General features: G+C 29.7%; 2 protein-coding genes across 4 annotated transcripts in view; one reads left to right on the top strand and one right to left on the bottom strand.

The window, feature by feature from the left end:
* Nucleotides 1-15,255, top strand: part of LOC119680317 (multiple C2 and transmembrane domain-containing protein) — a 35,682-nt gene extending 20,427 nt beyond the window's left edge. The window contains exons 2-13 of one of the 3 annotated variants that reach the window (XM_038093080.1): nucleotides 762-1,363; nucleotides 2,136-2,187; nucleotides 2,269-2,411; nucleotides 4,807-4,998; nucleotides 10,940-11,091; nucleotides 11,236-11,751; nucleotides 13,470-13,650; nucleotides 13,721-13,899; nucleotides 14,000-14,119; nucleotides 14,177-14,383; nucleotides 14,446-14,653; nucleotides 14,720-15,255. In XM_038093080.1, the coding sequence (XP_037949008.1) occupies nucleotides 762-1,363; nucleotides 2,136-2,187; nucleotides 2,269-2,411; nucleotides 4,807-4,998; nucleotides 10,940-11,091; nucleotides 11,236-11,751; nucleotides 13,470-13,650; nucleotides 13,721-13,899; nucleotides 14,000-14,119; nucleotides 14,177-14,383; nucleotides 14,446-14,653; nucleotides 14,720-14,800 (2,633 nt within the window). In that variant the 3' untranslated portion in view covers nucleotides 14,801-15,255. Of the gene's footprint in view, nucleotides 1-761; nucleotides 1,364-2,078; nucleotides 2,188-2,268; nucleotides 2,412-4,806; nucleotides 4,999-10,489; nucleotides 10,755-10,939; nucleotides 11,092-11,235; nucleotides 11,752-13,469; nucleotides 13,651-13,720; nucleotides 13,900-13,999; nucleotides 14,120-14,176; nucleotides 14,384-14,445; nucleotides 14,654-14,719 lie in introns of those variants that run through there. The other 2 variants (XM_038093079.1, XM_038093081.1) reach the window with 2 other exon arrangements.
* Nucleotides 15,256-20,573: 5,318 nt separating this feature from the next.
* LOC119682817 (probable 3-hydroxyisobutyrate dehydrogenase, mitochondrial) lies at nucleotides 20,574-21,982 on the bottom strand. The gene is made up of 2 exons (XM_038096332.1): nucleotides 21,906-21,982; nucleotides 20,574-21,815 (listed from the first exon to the last, which is right to left on the bottom strand). Exon 2 carries the CDS (start codon nucleotides 21,785-21,787, stop codon nucleotides 20,813-20,815), a length of 975 nt encoding a protein of 324 aa, XP_037952260.1. The 5' UTR covers nucleotides 21,788-21,815; nucleotides 21,906-21,982; the 3' UTR covers nucleotides 20,574-20,812.
* Between the last annotated feature and the right edge of the window lie 167 nt (nucleotides 21,983-22,149).

Raw genomic sequence — 22,149 nt, 5'->3', positions numbered from 1 at the left:
CTCATAGGTGTCCAAAAATTTAACGATGAACTCTAAAAACCTCTCAGTGATGCTTCATGATCCTGCGATAGTGTTTATGCTTCTGCGCCATACAGAAACACAAATTGTATGAATGACAGATAAGCACATAATATATGACTTAATGACAATGGCCAAATCTCTAGGTTGTCATATGATTTATATTTACTAGCAAATTTAAAAAATTGTTCAATTTTAATTAATCGGGTACGCCCATTTGACGACGGATTCTATTAAAGGTAGCTTTTCTGAACAAGGTATACTGAATGTGGCTATATAAATTAGTTCTTCAGATAAAAGCTATTAAAGTTAGAAAGTGTTATACTTAATTTAAAAATAAATTAGCTTTGGATGCTAGTTTTTAAACTCTGAATCTAGACTAGACTCAAAGGATTTTTGCATACACTCATGGGAATAAAAATTTTTATTCCCAAACAAATTTTCAAAATCTGGTTAGCGTAGATATCAAGTTAGTGTAATCGTTGTTAACCTCATATTAACCTCAATTATTCGATAAGCAATATTTGCACACGACAAAGTGGGAAAATTTACTTAAAATAGCTTACTCTACTGTAATCGTTTATCAAAGTGGGACTAGTGCGGGAAATCGATCTCGTGCCAAAGATATTAATATCATTTTGTGTCAGAACATCTGTATACCTAAATATACATGGATGTATATATTTTCTTTCATTTTGTTAACAAAACAAGAATCATGTATTGATTTTGTGTTACATTTACAGGTCGAATACATTATTCCGACGACTTGCCTGGCTGCAGTGAATTGATTTATGAAAATACTAAAGATTCAAGAAACAATACACCTATTGATACGCCCCACGGTTCACCAAAGCCTACACAACGACTGATCAGACATTTAAGTAAATCTGCTTCGGAATTAAATGGGCATGAAGTGCCACGTATAGTACCAAAACGTGCAAAAAGTGCTGTTGGCTCACATCCAAATACGAGCAGCGTAAGCGGGGGAGTTGGTGTTTTGCAAAAAACTCATGGCTTCTTCAACAATCTAAAACATCGTTGGAGTCGTGCAAAGAGCAAAGATCGAGTTGGACGCAAATCTCCAAGCGATTTTTTGGAAGAGAGCACAGATTATGCTGCTGACTATAGCTCAGAGAGCAGTTCAGTAACACAGAGTCCAAGACATCGAGCTACAACCATAGGGGGATCTCCACTGGCGAAAGAATTTCGCGCAACTGCCAAAATGGCACAAGTAATTCAACGTTTCGGCGGCTCTATGGAAGGTCGCATTGAAGAGCATCCAGAAAATGGTGCTGCCGGTAATGAAAATTATATGACCACTCAAGATCAATTGGATGCATTGCAGGTAATGAAGTTTATGAAGTATTTAATCTTTTTTCATCTAAAGTTACTTAAAATCATTTAGTGTTAATTGTTTAATAATTTAGTAATTTTTATTGTGAGTGTTAATGTGAGTAAATCGATTCAGTTTTTATAAACTGAAACATAACTTTCCTAACATTGTATATAAATAATTTATTGTAAGTAATAAGTTTTAATTTTTCAAATAATGGCATTATTTAATGAGTACAATCTTAAAATATTTAATTTAAAATAATTTTTATTTATATTTTTGTATTTTAATTTAATCTATATATGTCTAGTTTATATTCACAGTTCTTCAAAGCAGTATTTTGCTTATGAGTGAAATCACCAAGCACCTTAATTGCAATAATAATTTTGCAAGAACTGCTCCATTTATTTTATTAGATATAGTGAAAGACTATCTAAATGTGGACTTTTAATATACTTTGCTAATACATATTAGTTTACTCACACTAAATGCTGCATCACATGAGAAAATGAGAATTTAGTAACTAGTAAATTGCATGAAAGCAGTAGAAAATGTGTCACTTTATCAAAAATTATTATACCAAAAGCTTTAAAAAATTTTATTAAATTTTTAAAAATTTCTAAATAAATTTAATTTTAATTAACAAATTTGGCTTTTGTTATTTTAATCGCAAATTCATCTCATCTACGATTTTTTCCTTTCCCTCTTGGCTTCTTTTTGAAATCAGGCTGACGACTTGCGTCGCAAAAAGGAAGCACAATTACGACAATATGTCTTCTTTCAGTTACGTGTTCATCTTAAGAGCGGCAATGATTTGGTGGCCATGGACAAAAACGGTACTTCACAATTCACTATTCACAAATCACATCCATAATTAATGCAATGTATTCCCTTTGAATTATTGTGTTTCACTGTAGGCTTGAGCGATCCTTATGTAAAATTCAAGGTTGGCGGTCGATTACTGTATAAATCACGTACAATACATCGTGACCTCAATCCAATTTGGGATGAAGTGTTCACCGTACCAATTGAGGATCCATTCCAGTCAATTATCGTCAAAGTAAGTACTTCGCAGTAATAAATTATTTCAAGAGGAAGTAGCGCATTTAATTAGAATAATTAATCTTCATTGCAAATGAGGTAATTATCAGGATCTTTAACTCATGGAAACGAGATAAAAACTTTTTATATTAAATTCTTTAAGGCAAAGAAAAAATCCTTTAAATTCCTAACAAGTTTAAAAGTTTGAGAAACATTTTCATGGCAAAAGTTGTTCGCAGTTTAGATTTAAATGCACCCAAGTGTATTTTACTTCATATAATTATGGATTTTATGAATTTCTTGTAATTCTTTTAATTTTTTATGTAAGACATTTTGTAAATATGTAAGTGTTTCTGTTAGTTAAAGTAGATAGAAGAAAAAAATATTGTAAATTAAAATCCTACAACTTTATTACGCAAAATGTGTCCAGATGGTATGGTCTCAAAAGACCCTAGATAAAGTTTTAGTTCCTATATTGAAAAGTTTAAATAAAATATTATAATTTAATGGTATTTAAAATTTCATTCATTAACTCAATATTTAAGTATCCAATAGAAAAAAAATGACATATAGCCAGCTAAAAAATAAACAAAAAATCATTAGGAAAGAAATACAGGTCAAGAAACAAATTTAAAGTTTGATATCCAATAGAACTTAAATGGATAACAGTAAATAGAAAAATTAAAATAAATTTTATATAAATTAAGGTAAATGACATGATTCGTATTTCTGCGATATCCCATTACGATATATGCCATTATACCGTAGTTTTTCAAGAACTGAAAAGTTTAAAATTTTTAAATAGTATATAATTATATGATATATAATAGTATATAATATGGCATGATTCATCTACGGCGTCCCGATTCAACAACGGCTTTAAATAGAGTCGTCTATTTCAAGCTATTTTTCCACTACGATATATGCCATTATACCGTAGTTAGATGGTGTCTGTAATTATTAAAAATTCAATAATTTTAAAATTCGATGTCTCGAATTTATGCTATATAAGCATAAGGCCAAGTTGAAAAATCCATTATTTAATTGGGACAGTCTAGAAATCGAAATTTAACTACGTAAACCCTATGATTTGACTAATGTATGTTACTATAACAACGGATTTAAGTTCGTTTACCTTTTCTGGATAAGTTTTTTCACTACGTTATATGTGAATACTCCTAAGTTTTAAGAATATAAAGCTTTAATGTTCGAAATATTTACCAGTAAATGGCACGTCTAGTTCATGTTACCACTTTTTTCATTATCAATGTAAAAATTGCATGTATTAGTGGGCATAAAATAGTGTTAGTAGTTTGTATTAGTGTAATCTTTACCAAAAGTTTAGAATTTTAAATCTTGATGTATTGAGAATTAAGCTATATTGATATATAACGTAATGGAAAAAGTTGATCAAAATAGATGAAGCTACTATTTCCGTTGTAATGAAAGTCGTACATGCCATGAAAGTCATGAAAGTCATAAAACCATAAAATGGTTTTAAGCATACAATAAATTTGTATGTTATGATGGTTCTTAACGACATATTGGTACCTAAGCAATATAAATTTCCCAATAGTTAATAGTCTTACAGTAAATACTAGCTCATACACTCATCGAAAGTTAGAACTATGCTTATACTCATTTAATTTACCATAAAACAGTAATTTGATTAATTTACTAAAAGTAAAAATAAACGCATTCAGTAGCATTGAACTATTAATATTCATATAATTGCGATTTTTTACTAGGAATATATTAAATGTTTAAATTTTAATGGTGTTTTCGATTGGTAAATATGCATTCAATATAAATTTACTATCGATCTATCAAATTTTGTTGCCCAATCGAACATTTTTGGAGCAATCCAACCCAATATTTTTGGCAGAATTGCTGGATATTTATATATTTCATAAATACTTGTATTGAATCAATTCACACTTTAAATGTGAAATCATATATATACATATATATGGTGTTATATATACATTTCGCTCAAGATTTACCAATCGAAAAAAGCATTAAAAGTGCATTAAAAATGCATCTCGATTGAAAAAATTACCCCATATTTACTTATCGAAAACGCCATAAATGTACTTTATTTCTTTATATATAATATAATAGTAACTTTTCAAGACAAATGGCCTTTGTGATTTTTAGCTCTCATTATTTTATAATTTTAAGTAAAAGTTTTATATGTAAAAAATAGTAAATTTTAATAGAGAAAAGCCAGTAGTACTATTGGCATTATTTCAACTTTCAACATAATAAATACCATTTTCACACTTCATAAAAAATATATAAAATCCTAAATTTACTCCTACTCATAATCTACCTCTCCACAAAGAAAAAGTTCACCATACCTAACCAAGTGAAACATTCACAAACACAATATTCTTTTATCTAACCAACAACAGGTCTTCGACTATGATTGGGGACTGCAGGATGACTTCATGGGTTCAGCCAAATTGGACTTAACACAATTAGAATTAGGCAAAGCGGAAGACATCAACTTACGTTTGTTTGACGAAAACCATCCTGAACGTCAGTTGGGCGAGATTCTATTGAATTTGACACTGTGGCCACGTAGTCAGGAAGACAAGGAAATTGTAAGTTTGATTGAGTTTAAGTTACCAACACTGTTCCCATTACATATTTAATTCTTATTTATTTTGTGTGTTGTATTTAACTCAGAGATATAGTATGGAAAATATTACTCGTCCTGGCAAAGGACTTTTGTTACTTTCGATTTTTATCTCTCCGTATTAAATATAGTTTTTTGTTCCAAGTTTGTTTTTTTTCTGTTTTTAACAATAACTTTTATATATTATTTTTTATATATTTTTTACTTCATTGACATTGAATATTTTATTTTCTTATTTATCTCAATGGAAATAATTTTGCATTTTAAAATAAAAAAAATTATCACTCTCATGGGTTGCAGAATTGCAAGGAAAAAGTAGAAATGTAATTTCCTTTTGGCGATTTTACATAAATAAATATATAATGAAGTAAACGGAAGAAATATTTTTCTTTCAAGAGCGTTTTTTATTTGACATCATTTAAAATTTAATAATAAAAATATATATTTGTTCTAAAATAAAAATAAATATTTGAGAAAGGTCAATATTTAATCCAACTTTCTTTAAAATATTCCGGACCTGTCATGACTTGTTTATATGCCATATATAAAATTATGTTTAATTTCATATTGGATATTTCTTATAAATGCTATAAATGCTAGAGTCGTCATATCTGTTGAATCTAACAACTGTTTAGTTTTTTGTGAATATGAAAACGAATACATATATTCGTTTATATTTTATTATATTAAATATGTAAATAATAAATGAATAAATATTCTAATATTAATTTTCATTACATTGTATATTCTGGAATTGCTGTCATCTATCGTTAATCCATTTTTTCAATAACTTCTGACTTATGTGAATCAAATCCCTAACAAAGATCAAAGACTTTGTTATTCTAGTTATTCTAAACCAATTAGGCTCTATAAGTCAGTGTATCTTTCTTCTCTCATTTTCCTTTTTGAGAATAGGTAAAGTCTCATTTTAATGTTTATCTGCTTTTAAACAACAGTTTAACGCCTTATATAAGGTACACTTCTTGACTGAATCTGTCCTTAGATCTCTGTGTAGATTACCATTTTTGACAGTATCCAGTAATCTCCTCATCTTCTACGTACAGTAATAAAAAATTGCGTAGATTTGTTGAAAAAATGATTAATTAATTTGCTTTAAAAGCAAATTACAGAAAAAAAGTTACAGAAAAAAAATATATCAAAATTTGAATAAGATTCAAATTTAGATATATTAAAATCCTCATTGGGTTTTAATCCAAAGTAGACCTACCCACTTTCTTTAAAAATCGTTGCTTTGTTCTACGAAAGAATTACCTTCCAAAATTAAAACACATTAAAATAAAACACCTAGTATATCAATCTACTATGACAGACAAAAATACGTACCAGTTTAGAAGGAATATAAACTATAAAATAATTTAAACGTAAATGTAATATTATTATGAATTATGAATATACATAATATATAGAGTTCTAGTAACCCTATTTTTTTTATTTTTATTTAGAAGCATTTAAAATTATGTTTGTGTTATGTAGGATTCTGTGCCGTCCAACAGCCACAAAACAAATAACCCTGAAAACTTTTTAGAATATCTAATCTCTGCGGGGAGAACTTTTTCGTCTATTTACTCGTATGTTATCCTTATAAACATTCCTATGAACATTGTTTGCAATCCATTTCACATATTTTACACAGAAAAACTAATAAATTGCATTTACTTTGTTCCACGTGTACAAAATGTGATTACTGAGGCAACTTTTTATATTAAACTTTATAATTTTGTAGGAAAAATGTGTACCTAACATATTATATGGTATATGCAGTAAACAAAAAGTAACTTTAAATTAGTTATTATGATATATATTAAATATTATTTAAGTTTATTATTTTATGATACTTTCTGTGATGTGATCCATGTATTATATTTGACGCAACAGGCGTGACAAAAAGTTTTAGGTTTAATATATAAAAATATCTTGAACAGGATTTGACTTTGTTTATCAACAAATTTTCCATAAACTCTAATAAAACTCTTTTAAGTTCTTTTTAAGATGTTTGCATATTTCTTAAATAACGATTTCACAATAGCTTTAATATAGGTCGTTTCCATTTCCTCATTTGTTGCTTTATTGAAGCTAAATCTATTTCTCCAGAACATTTTGTTTATGTTTACTAGCCGGTACTTCGTGACAGATATTGGAAATATGTTGTTGGGTGTAATATATATACAATTTAACCATAGTTGTCATTCATTTGTAACTTAACATTTGGAATTTTTCCAATTGTTCATCTTTTTTTAAAATGACTATTGAATGTAGGAACTATACCTTGGGTATCTCAAAATATCGAGACCCTATACTCCACTAGGTAAGAAGAACAGCAGTAAGAAAGTAAGTAACCTCAAAATATCACAACATCTACAATCAACAATTGTCTTTCTAGTGTTGCTTGTTGTGACATTGAAAAATGATCTGATATGCGTTAAAATCGATTTATTTTGATTGTGAAGCATTCCTAAGCCATATTTCGCATCTATGATTACACATTTCATAAAGAAAAAATTTATTTTTTAGCCAAGATTTAAAGCTTTTCTTTGTTACTTCAATTATTTAGTAGAAACATGTAGTTACTTAAATAACTTTAAGAAGAGGATTTATAACAATTTTATGTAGCCGTCACACTTACACACCCTTTGTCTATTAGATAATTTAGCAGACCCAATGGATCTTTTTAAATATAAGACAAATCTGATTTAAATACAATATATTTCAAAAAAATTCCAACGGCATAATGTCTAAAACTCAATAAAGAAAACTCAATTATTTAAATGTTTATAACTTAGCATTCTTATTTCGTAAGTCCAATTTACTAATTAAGATGTTTAATCTTAATGTGAGTTTCAAATTGACAAATACCGTTCAGTGACAAATTGTAGCGTCTAAAGTTCCTGATATATTTATTATTGTATTTTAAAATATTAATGACCGCTAATGCCAATATGAAAAGCATTACTAAATTATGTTAATTTGAATCTTCTGCCATTTACTTTGCAAAACACTTTTCAATGGAACCAAGTTTAGAAACTTCTAAATATTATTATAAAAATTCACAAAACCCATTTTTATAATCAAAAACTATTTGTGCAATTAAACTTCCCATAAGATTACTAAATTATTGTAATTTAGACTTCCCTTCGAAAGTGTAAAGTATTTAAAACGACCTTTAGCTTAACTATTACGACTAGTCACACAGAATGAATCAACACATTTTACTTTAAACACTTAAAATAAAATTAAACTAATAATAAAAAAAGAATTAACAAATTGAGAACTTTGTTTAAAATCGGTAGTGTCTGTCATACATTACGTCCCCTTGGACTTTGTCGAATCACCATCGGTGGTTAATAGCATCATTAAGCTTATAAGCATCTCTTTTCTAGCCCCTCACAAACGTTCGCTTCCATATAGGATTGTTGCATTAATGCATTAATGAGACACTTAAGTATGAAATTGCATTAAAAACTAACAACACACACAAAAAATCATAACAAAATTATAGTTCAGTAGACACAATGACATATCATTGTAAAGATACGAATATATGCGGGTATACCACTAGAGATCCACTAGAGAAACAATTGTTGAGCGCCATTTGGCGGCTTATTTATATGCGGAGAGGGCGAACTCAGCGTAATAATTTCTAACAAAAGCAACAATTGTAAAAACCCAACTACAATAACAACAACAAAGTAATTACACACTACAACAAATGTGCACTTTCATTGTTTACAATAACAATAGCAACAAATTAAATCAGAGCTTTGAAGTTAAATCCATACCGCTACACTCAGTGTGTTTAGTCTATCAGTTAAATGAGTTATAGATATTTTTTCAAAAAAATTTATGAATTATATTGATATTTTAATTACTTATACAATTTTAAATCACTGCTAAAGTCCAACTACTGCAGTCCAAAATAGAAGAAAAAATTCTCAATATAAGTCACTAGATCACTAAACATAAGTCAGCATTTAAAAATGTTGTTATGAATAATAATTGAATTTACTTTCTTTTTAATATATCTAATCTCCATTTAGTTATATTTCGTGCTTACGAAAATACTCCATAGTTAACAAAACTACATCATTATTGTTCATTTTTGCATATAATTTATGCATTTGTAATTTCTGTCTAGTACTTTTATGCTCCTTAACTTATCAAGCTCTCAGTTCAACTCAACTGAGAACTATACATAGTGAAAAAAAATAATTAAAATAAATTTATGCGAATAAAGTTACCAACAAAAGCAATGACAATACCAGAGCAAAATAATAATTGGCGAATAAAAATGTCATTATGTTTAAAAACTTTTTAGAAAAGTTTTGTGTAAATATTTTCAATTTTAATAAATGTATTAAGAACGCTCTATTTTGAAGACTCATCATTTTCGTTATACGATAGCATTCATTCTTTTGCCGAATATTTTTTGCCGTTCACTAAATTAATTAGATTTAACTTAAATACGTTCTTTGATTATAAACTATTATAAAACTAACTATTCTATGATTAGATTTGATATAGTTATCTCTCATAAATTTTTTCCATGTCTTTAACATTTTATTGTGAAAAATTTTGGATAATATTAGTACAAAAATATAAAAACAGAAATATCGTTTCATTTTTTATATAACACTCGAGATTAGCTCGAGATTAACACTCTAGATATTTTGCCGGAGTAGCAAGATTATCCTGAATTTAACAGCTGTTTTATATAATTGGGCAGATGAAGTGTGATTTTATTTTTTATATGTTTTATGGAAAATATAAATATGTACTAACAGAACAGAACTAGAAGAATACATAAATTAGTCAGTGAGAAGGGTTGGACTCTGCAGAAACCCGCCAGCTAAAAAAGATTAAAAGTGCCCAGATGCACTAACTCGGAAAAGACTCAATATGAACAACTAGATATTTGAGATTACTCTAAAAATATTCAATTGGACAATCTAGATCTAAAATAAATCTAGATTTAATCAATATTTATCAATCGAAAACGACATTAGTTTATGTTATGACTTTAAATGTAATATGCCTAAGTCCCACCAGTTACAGGTATTTGAGTAAGTTTCAACTCAAACTCATACATAATATTTATATATCGATGCTAATATCGATATATTATATATTAATATTTTCTGAGTTGTTTTCCTATCATTTTCACTCTATTCTTCTATATTATTTTATTTAACTCTTAAATGTATAATTACTTTCTCTTTCAGTCTCCGTTCACTAAAATATTTTTCGACAACACTGATAATTTACCATGCGTACACATAATCGGTTGATGTAGGTTATCACTGAGGTCTTCTCGACTTATAGCAGTGACTCATGTTTATTATTACTAAATTTGTTTAAAACAACAAACTGTTTCTACATATAAAACATTGTTGTTGTTATTTTTGTTGTTGTTTAACTTTAAGTTGGGTCTAAAGGTTTTTTTGTAATTATTGACTTAGTTATTCAGTTTATCGGTTGAATTCGCAACGGTTGGTTCAGAAAATATGAGCACTCATTGCTTTAGTTAATTTCAAATACCGTAGGAATTTCCGATCTAATTGCAAAGTCATGTTTACCGGGTTAAGTGGGAGTAGAGGCAACAACTTTAGCTGTCCGTACACCAGAAAAATGTTGCTGAAACGTTTGCGCGCTAAGCATTCCAAAATACAACAACAACTCGAAACAAAAATTGACGAAATCGCAGAGGTCGGTTTGTGGTGTTGTCAATAAAAATTATAGTAAACCTTGACGCATTCAGTTCAGCAATGCCAGTTCAGTTGACCTTGTCACTGGATATGACGATTTTGTTGCAATTAGTATTTGTGCAACAAGAGCCCAGCAATTTGTTGTTGTTCATTGTTTGTGTAAAATTTCTATTGTTTTGATTGCAGCACTTTCAACGCAATTCCAAATTGGCAGAGTCATCGAAACGGCTGAAATCACAGATTTGGAGTTCAGTGGTCACGATTTTGTTGGTCAAAGCGAAAGACTTGCCATTGGCGGAAGATGGAAGCAAGCTTAATGATACGCACATTAAATTTAGGTAATTAAATAAATAAAATGCTTGTTAATAAATTAAATTTAATTAAATTATAATTAATTAAATTAAAATTAATTTAAATAAAATAATTTAATTCACAAATTAAAATTATTTAAATTTTTACGAAAACACTTAATTTTTGCACAGACTCGGTAACGAGAAATACAAAAGTAAGTCTTCCTGGACGGAACGTTGGCTTGAACAATTTGACTTGCATCTCTTCGATGAAGATCAAAGTTTAGAAATTTCTTTATGGAACCGGAATACACTTTATGGTAAGGCAAATGTTGATCTCAGTGTATTCGAACGCGAGAATACACATGGCATTTGGAAGCCATTCGAAGACTGCCCTGGTGAAGTTTTCCTAATGTTAACTATAAGCGGCACAACTGCTCTGGAAACAATAAGTGACTTGAAAGCATTCAAGGAAGATCCACGAGAGGCTAAATTGTTGTTCGATCGATATCGTTGGCATCGCTGTTTACAAAATTTACGCGATGTTGGACATTTGACAGTGAAAGTTTTCGGCGCCACGGGCTTAGCAGCAGCCGACATTGGCGGCAAGTCAGATCCATTTTGTGTGTTAGAATTGGGGAATGCACGATTGCAAACACAAACCGAATATAAAACACTGACACCAACATGGAACAAAATCTTTACATTGTAAGTTTTTTAAATAACCTATTTGTAATATTATCAGAGATAAAAAGAAACAAGTAGTTAGAAAGAACGCATACATATTGTTTCTAAGAAGGAAATGTGATTAATCCTGTATACTATATAATACTGTATATAATACCTTTACAAAAATATTTCTTTGTAAACAATGAAATGTCTTGTAGAGTAATGTAGAATTCTTCTACGAATGGTAAATCTGATAAATTTAACACGTTTTAACTTGCAAAACTAGTTCGTAAACGCCTTTTAACACAATGTAAATGTAACTGGAAATAATTTTTGTTATTTACTATGTCACATATTTGTTACCAAGACCATATGATTTTGGACCATTATTGAAGCTCAAATGGGTTTTGGCGTGCAAGGCCACCAGTCCAACCTATCACGAATGTTCTCTAAGCAGTAAAAACCATGGATACTGCTTCTTATAAAAGTGCTTCTGTTAAGTTTCACCGTTAGTCATGATGTATTAATTTTCGATTTAACCCAAACTATTCCAAAATCTTATCAAAAATATGAAAATTTGCAAGCATTTATTTAAACACAGTAAGCCATTCTTAATAACTAGCATAAAAGTTAACCTGCTTTTAGCCCATGGGTGACACTAAGTATATTGATTTCTTTTAAGTAGAAATAAGAAAGATGACATCTTAATCCTTTTAAAAATTCAATACATGGTAATATCCAATTTGCTACTTTAAAAGCTTTAATGTAAATATACTCCTTGACCACTAGAGCAAGAAATGACTCTTTTGACGTCATTGAACGTTTTTCAATAGATGCGTTATAAATATTATCTAAGGAAAATGACACATTAATTCTTTATAGTAAAATCAAATACATGGTAATATCCAATTTATCAGTTCATTAAATCATACTAAGACATCCTTGAACAGTAGTACGAAAACTCCGCTGTTTTTAGTCAATAAAAACTACTTAATATAAAGCTTTATTTTAAATAGACGCATAAGAAATATCTTCTAAAGGAAGGTTATACAGTAATACTTAGCAGTATCACCTATTACAGTTATATTTTTCAATTTGATGGCACTGAAAAAGTTTTTCCACAGAGAACAGCTTATTTTAACACGGTCGAGTTAGGATTATTATGTAGTACATATAGTATAACTATATCTATGACATATAATTTAGCGGCGTGAATTTCAAATATATGAGGAGTTCTGTGACTGATAATAGTCACAGGTATTAGTCTGTCTTAGTCTAATTAGCCTAATACTGTACACATTAGTATGCAAATAAAACAATATCTCAATAGTTATCTTGTGTGGTATACATCTACAATAAGATACAAACGACATATATACATTAAATTAATTTAGCTATTTTAAAATTTATCATATGGAACCACTAAGACACATTTATTACCATTAAAAATGCATACCTACCTATCCATTTACCAGTTTTTTATTTATTATATTTAACCAAAATAGCAAAAAATGTTAAATTATTTATTTATTGCAATTATTTAATTAAATTGTCGGATTTGTCAATTTCTTAATTTGCTTCAAGTATTCGACAATTGGTTGAAAGGCGTTTTCAATATAGAAAAGTATTGTATGTAAAGTAAGCAAAATTTCCTTACTGGACTCGATTACGTATTTTGTTATGTTTTTATCTAAATCGTGCGTAATATTAAATTTTCACTCCGAATTCAATTTATAACTGATACTTTTGTGTAACAGCAACGTCAAAGACATAACGCAAGTGCTCGAAATCACTGTCTACGACGAAGATCGTGATCACCGCGTAGAGTTCCTAGGAAAACTGGTCATACCGCTGTTACGCATCAAAAGCGGTGCTAAACGCTGGTACACACTTAAGGATAAAAATTTATGTGTGCGCGCCAAAGGCCTTTCCCCGCAGGTGAGCTGCACATATTTTTCAGTTACAAAACGAAGTTAATTGCCTAAAATTGGTTTTATTTGATTTACAGATTTTACTTGAAATGACGGTTGTCTGGAATGAGGTGCGTGCAATCTGTCGTGTCCTACAACCGAAAGAGGAGAAACTAATTCAGCAGGAAGCAAAATTCAAACGACAACTATTTCTGCGGAACGTCAATAGACTCAAAGTGATAATTATGGACATTTTGGATGCAGCGCGATATGTGCAGTAAGTGTTACCGGCTTGTGTTACAGATAAACTCACAAATTGTGTTCATAAATTTAAAAAAAAACCCCATTCACATTTGGTTTATTTTTGTACTTCACAGAAGTTGCTTTGAATGGGAGTCACCGCTGCGTTCCATCATTGCATTTGTCTTGTGGATACTCGCTTGTGTTTACGGAAACCTAGAAACTGTGCCATTTGTGCTGTTGTTATTAATTTTAAAGTTCGTTTTTTTTAAATTAATTTTCTTTCGCATCTGACTTTTTTCAAAATTTCATAGAAAATGGCTCATACGTCTTATAACTGGAAGTGCAGCTGACTCCACAGCCGGTCACTACGACTACGATTACGATGAAGATGACGACGACGACAAAGAAAAAGAAGAGAAGAAATCCATAAAGGAACGTTTACAAGCGATACAAGAAGTGTCGCAGACTGTACAAAATACCATTGGTTACTTGGCATCTTTAGGAGAGAGTACCAAAAAGTGAGTACCAATATATGTAAAGAAAATATGTCATCCACATTATTAAAAATTTTTTTTTATAGCACATTTAATTTTTCCGTCCCTGAATTGACCTGGTTAGCAGTGGTGCTCTTAATTGGTGCCATAGTAGTATTACATTATATACCAATGCGTCTTATATTGCTCTTTTGGGGCATTATGAAGTTTTCCAGGCGCATATTGCGTCCAAATACAATACCAAATAATGAATTGTTAGACTTTCTTTCACGTGTACCAGACGACGAGGAAATTGTAAGTAACTTATCAATACCATTTGAGCTTTTAAATCTTAAACTGTTAACTGTTAAATATCCATAGAATCAATATCGTGAACTACCACCATCAGCGCCCACCGATCAGACACGTAGCAATCCCAAAAAGAAAGTCAAAGCTTCATAGTCCATTGCCAGTGTGGATGTTAGTGGTGCTCTACAAGAGTTCTCGAACCCAACAACCAGCAGCAGTAGCGCTATTGCGGCTGTGAACGCAGCAGCTGTCTTGCCGCAACAAGTCGTTAATATCTCCACACATTCTATGAGGAATGTGTCTTCAATGTTCAAGGCGAGCAAGGAAAATCTCAAATCGGCGGCGAAGAAGAAATTTAGTAAGGCGTACAACAGAAGCCTCAAGAAACTAAACTAAATATAACGGAACGCAATTAAACTAGTTAAATTATTTTACAATCAATCAATTCTCAACTCAATTATGCACCTTAAACGGCTCACTTTTAAAGTTACTTCAATGAATTAAAGTTAAAATAAATTATTTTAGGCTAAATTTAGTACTCAAAGCTACAAACTATTTACACTCAATTTTTATGAAAGTCCACTTTTGCTGTATATACACAAAATATTTTTTTAAATCGTTTTGAACCTCATTAATTATAACAAAATATAGATATTGTAAAATTTATTTATTTAATAAATTCGTGTATTTGTGATATTTTCAAAGAATTACCATATATTTATACAAAAAAAATATTGAAAATCAATTATTTGAAGCTTAATTCGAACTCAATTGCATCTAAATTAAGTTTGAAAATTTACTTTTGCCTTTTCGATTTTAATTGTTGCCTCCTCTTACTTAATTCAATTAATTCAATTAATTACTTAATTAATATAGAATATTTGTAGATAGAAAAATTTAAATTAAACAAATCATTATACTTGTTAAACTAATTATATATAAATATCGGAAGCTAAGAAATATTGTTTAAAATCTTTTTTAATAAATTTCCTAATCAAACAAACAAACTAGGATTAATTATTTTATTATTTAAAAACAAAATACTTAGTAGATATGGATATGGACTATGCAACTAATTAAGAATTTAATAAATTGTACATCTTTTTTATTGTTAATAAATTCAGTTTTTCCTAATGAACAGATCTTTGCGGTTTATTTAATAAGAATGCATCTCTGTTGAAAAATCTGGAAATAGGTATATAAAATTCAATTATTTTTAAGTCAATTTTAACGAAATGAAACTACTTTTCTAATAGAATTGTTTTTTGAATAATAGTTAATTACATCAACCCTAATAGGTTACTAAAACAACAACAACAAAATTTTATTGTATAATTAATTAAATTCTAAATCTATGTTGAATACTATGTAATATTCACCATCAATGGTCTTTGGAAATATTCATTGTTCTTATAAGTCCTCATATAATCTTAGAATACAAGTGCTTAGGACTCTGAAGTTGTCACATTAGAAGCAATTACTTTTACATGTTTTAACCGATAGAGCCAAATCTATAAAATACTTTGGTTGTTCAAATTTTAGGCTTCATTTTACCTTCATATGGATGAATATGTAACAAAATACAAAAAATATTCATAACATCACAGAACCACCAAAATTAAATACAACTAACATAAAAGTCTATAATATCAATATAAAATGGACTAGCAATGTAGGATGTGGCTATATAACGCTAACATGAAATAAAGGCTTCTCTGTTAATGGCATTAGGTATATTCTTAGCAGAGATGACTAAATATCTTTAAAACATACACCTTTCACATTTATATTTAATATTATAAATGAATTATTGAAGTTATAATATGTCGGAAATGCAATAGAACCATGCGGACGGACTTATAACCCGAATTATTGGATTATATAGATTTAGTATTACTTGAATAAAGTGTTTAAAATAAATTATAATCTTCCATGGTACTAAAATACCATGGAATAAATAGTGTTGTAGTGTAATTAGGTCTTCAAGTCTCTAATCTTATATTCTTTTATTATAGACGTCCAATAAATGTTCATTATCATTTCATTGAAACACTAAAATATATAAAAAAAAAGTCTTTTAATTTGTATTTTAAAAAATATTAAAATTTTATTATTTTAGAACAGTTTTAGAATCACTAAGACGTTTCAAAGAATAAGAATATTTCCAATGCACGTAAAACTATCGATTGGGGTTACCATCCGAGCATACTAAAATATGTGACGAAAATAATATATTAAATAAAATCAATGTTTTATTTTAATTGAAGTGGTTATGATATATATTCATAAACAAACATCTCAACCATGGGCGTACACGGGTAGGGGCAGGGGGGAGGAATCGCTCGCCCCCCTACATTTCAAAATGTTATTATTGTTTTGAATAAAAATTTAATACTGTTTACAAGAAGAGTTTAAAATTTGTCTTTGTGAACAAAATCTAATTTTCAAGTTTTCAATGAACTACGGGTGAAATATACTAGCTAATATAAGCCAAAAAGATAAAAAAGAAAGTACTAAAGAGGGGTGCCTTAGCATACTTTAAAATATATAATAATATCAGGTACGCCCATGATCTTAACAAACCCTACAATTCTGCAAGTTCGTTGTTTTTCAACTTATCAACTTACTACTAAAAAGTATATTCTAAAATGTGTTTCCACAGAATTATTTCCGCGAAATTTTAAAAATTAATACTGAATCAAAATTTTAGAGAATATATTATATATATATATTATATCTACAATAATTAACAGGTACACTATGTTAATACTGTTGCGAAGATACAATTAAATTTAAGTAAACTGAGATAATTTTGAATAATGTCAGTTAGTTAGGAAATAAGTTTTTAAATATGGTTGGTTATTTTGATGAATAAAGTGTGTTTGTTTCAAAATATAAGTAACGGTTATAATAAATACAAGTTCAACATAAGTTACTTATCAGGATCCAGTGTTATCGAACGAAGCGTGGGAATAATCGTAACAATACTATTTAACATGACTCTGCAGTTTATCATGATAAATTTCAATGGTATGTCTTATATTACCATATACTAAATACTATTTCGAAAGAGATGATATATGTATGATGTGCAAAAACGACAATACCATCATTAGATGCTCAAGATAATTTGAAAAATCAAAGTATTAACTATTACAGCATTTCCATTACTTTGTAATAAGCTTTGAAAAGCAAAATAACTATACTTTACTATAATATAAAAATTAAATTTTGAAATACTTGTTTAAAAGTATTGAGAAGATAATGATTAAATGATTTGCTGCACACGTAAATTACTTGAAAAATAATGGATTGATTGCTGTATGACTAAAATCAATTTGGTAATATCTGAGCAATAGTTGCAGCATGTATTAAATATTATTTTATTTACCGAAAACATCGCTGGTAAAGTAAACAATCAATATCCCAACATATTGCTTTTGTTAGTTTTACTCTCCTTGGTAAAAACCATATCTTTCTAAATGCTATAAATTTCAGCACTCATAAGATACTTTTTTTAAATTTCTAACATGCTAAATTGCTTCCATTTCCTTTCCTTTTCATTCAACACCATTAAAAGTTAGGTTTAGTATCAATATTATTATCATTAAGAGAGGAGATGTGTAAGCAAATATCCTTCCACTTCGCATAAATAGATTTATGGATATCAATATCCATATCTTAGGCTATCTATATCCGTAGGATTTTTTAAATATTGTATTTAGAAATTTAACAGATCTTTTATCCTCACCAATAATTATAAAAATTCTTGCAGTTTTATGGGTTACCAAGGTTTGGTCTTGTTATGTGATGGTTAGAGCAAGCAGTTATATATAACATAACTGCCTTCATGGCATTTTAAATAGGCTAAAGAAAACAGAGGTAAGTACTTTGCTTGACGGTATATAGGGTATAGATTAACATAGATTAATACAAGAAAAGATAAGTCTACCATAGGTGAGAACGACGTCAGATCTAATCGTCTGCGTTTCCATTGCACTCATTGTTCCAATATCCAAAAACCCTAGCTAGTCGACTTATTTAATTTCCGCTCTACATATTTTGAATAACTTTGATTTTATGATGATGGTTTGAGAGAAAATGTTTTGAATTCCGCTTGGTTGATTTTGATGTGACTTGAAATTACGCGACAGTCCTTCGTCATCGCAATAACTTTAACCTGAAAAATCATTAAATTAACTACCTTAAACAAGATGTTTAATACTTCTACTACCACCACCACTTTTCCTACTAGATGAAGTGTTTCATCACCGAGTATGGTTACATATTAATTCTAGGCTGTTGAAGATATACAAAAGCCTGTGTACACAACATATTGAATTTTACTTGCCTCCATTTTGTCTCCTAAGAGGGATCCATTCGATTCATTTCTTGATTCAACTACAACAATTTTTTTATTCCAATTACTCATATTTATTTTTGTGTCAACTTGACTCCTTTGCCCGAATTATTTTCCATTGGTAGTACTCTCCGAGAACATTTTTTTATTTTTGATTTATGACCTACATGAACACTAAACAGATTATTTTTTATCACATCAAATATATTTTCCAGCTTATCTTTCAATCTATATTTTTGCTTGTTTTCCGATTACTATCATTAAAAAATGTTATGCAATTACGTACTCAGGCAGACAAATAAGAAATCCATCATGTTTATACAGATCTACAAATATATAGATAACTGATAGAAAATTGAATGCAACTTTTATGTTTTTCTATGTTTCAATCAGTTTTATAAAATATATTATTTTCTTTTGAAAAAACTCGTTGAGCCGATAAAAACTTATGTCATAACTATTTTTGTGAAAAAATTTTTAGTACAAACTTTTAAATATATATGTATATATATATACATATATGTTACATATAAGTTGCTATTGTGATTATTGTGACTATTACCCTTGGAGTATTTGCATAAGTATGCCTCAAAGGTAGATAAAGTATAGAATAGATAAATTTTATGTTGTTAGTGGCAAAGTGAGAGGAAATATAGATTTCCTTTTTCTAGGCATCATTCGTAAAAAATGATTTAAATATTTGAAATAATTTCAATGGCGAGTAAATTCTTTATATTACATCAGTATATGAGACTCTGGACCCCATTTATCACGCAATATGGTTACTAATAAATAGTTCGTAAATCAACTAACCATGACAGCTAAAATGTAATATTTTAATTGTATCTTATCCTCTTAAAACACACGAAGGAAAAATTTTAAAAGCCATAAAATAAATAAATTAAATAAATTATAATTAATAATTACTCCTCTTTCCATACTCAAGAACTAAATTTATTAATCAATACTATCATTCCATAGAGACTCTATAAATAGTCACAACACTACACATTAAAAAAAACATAATTTCTAATTTAAATTTACTATTCACAACTTATGAAGATCCAATCTCTGAAGAAGTAAACCAAAAATATATGGAATTATGATTTATTTATTTTTTTTATAAATTTATACTCGCATAATTTTGTATCTAAATTGCAAATTACAAGTAACTGAATGCATAAATTAATAGAGACATTCCTCTCACTGTTCTACACATTAGTCCACGTCATTATTTATAAATTATAATTTAATTTTTCTTTTGTATTATTCATTTATATAGTTAGTATTATACACCTGGTTTCAATATCGCTGATAAAATTTAATAGATATCTTCTCTTAAATCCAAAAAGCATGTGCAATTTACATCGTATATACGTATATATATATATCATATAATAAATTATGTATATATATAATAAAAATATTCACAGTTATTATATTACACGACCATTAGAAAGACCATATTTTTCGCAAATCTTTATTTTTTTAAAATTGTCGTTAATACCATTCATTATCCATTGCACACTTAACGACTCGGTTTTTTTCCCATGAAAGATAAAAATATTTTTTTTAATTGATAAGAATAGTAAGATTTTATTATGTAATCACATACACACGTATAAAATGTGTACTATATATAAACTATAATTTTCACTACACATTTAAATGCTATTGAAGTCTTAACGAAGCATGTAATCTTGTAAATTAATTTGTCCCTAAAATTCTATAAATGCAAGTCTGGTCCATCTGAAAGGATCAACAATTTTTCACAATTCTTCGCACTTTCCTGCTTCATTCCCCGTTTAGTTGTGTTTCTCGTTCTTCATGAAATCATAAACTACAGAGAAATCCTTGTTGCCCAAACCCTTTGACTTTAATGTACGGTAAATTTGATGAGCCATACCACCCAATGGAATTGGTGTATTAGAGGCAGTAGCTACGCCAGAAGCCAAACCCAAATCCTTGGTGATTAAATCAGTAGAGAAACCACCCTTGTAGTCATTGTTGGCTGGTGCAGTAGCTGTAATGCCAGGAACTGGATTATATAATTCAGATGCCCAACAACGACCTGTTGATGAGTTGATAATATCAGCGAATGTTTGTGGATTCAAACCCAAACGGATAGCCAAGTTCATTGCCTCGGAAACACCAATCATAGAAATACCCAACATCATGTTGTTGCAAATTTTAGCAGCTTGACCCATGCCGTAATCACCGCAGTGTGTAATACGTTTGCCCATGCACTCCAAAACAGCTTTCACTGCCTTGTATTCAGCTTCAGTGCCACCAACCATGAAGGTCAAGGTCGCTTGTTCTGCACCAGGCACACCACCAGAGACTGGTGCGTCAATGAAACGTGCGCCCTTCGAGCTGACCATCTTCTGGATGGATTTCACAACATTGGGATCAATTGTGGAGGAATCGATGAAAATTGTGTCCTTATTCACACCATTGGCTGTCATTTCATTGTATGTGTTGGCGACGATGTCGTTATTTGGCAACATAGTGATGACGAAGTCAGATTTCTGTGCCAATTCGCTGGTTTTCTCATAAACAGTAGCGCCCTTGGCCTTGAGATTATCACAAGCCTGCTTGGAAATATCAAAAACATGCAATTTGTGACCTTGCTTCATCAAGTTGCTAGCCATGTGTCCACCCATATTGCCCAAGCCCACGAAGCCGATGTTCTTGGAAGCACCCTGTGTAGACATGCAACGTACCAGGGTTTGGCTAAGAGCGTTCATTGCTGGAGAAGTACACACAATACGTAGAGCCATTTCGCTATATTTTTCAGTTATCCAAAACCTATTGAATCGAAAGATAAACGCAATAAAAATTATGTAATTTAGTTAAAATACGCAGCACAAATAAAAAATAAAATAAAAAATTCCACACCTCAGCAAACTAAGTTCACGAAATATCCCTCACGTTCTGTTCGTTGCCAAAAGCACACTGTTCTCCCAGTAGAGAACAAATTTGTTGCGAGTCGTTCAATTTACTAACCTTCAACGACCCCCGCTTCCTCAGCTCAGCATAAAAGCACATCATCATTGTTTGTCGAATCTGTCTGCCCCATTCTCGTTCTACACACTTTCACTCACACAAACGCAACGCAACCAAACGCAACGTTTGCAATCCA

The sequence above is a fragment of the Teleopsis dalmanni genome, chromosome 2, assembly GCF_002237135.1.
Source record: "Teleopsis dalmanni isolate 2A chromosome 2, ASM223713v2, whole genome shotgun sequence".
Lineage (NCBI taxonomy): Eukaryota > Metazoa > Arthropoda > Insecta > Diptera > Diopsidae > Teleopsis > Teleopsis dalmanni.
The sequence above is the reverse complement of the archived record's forward strand: the minus strand, read 5'-3'. Positions and strand labels throughout refer to the sequence as shown.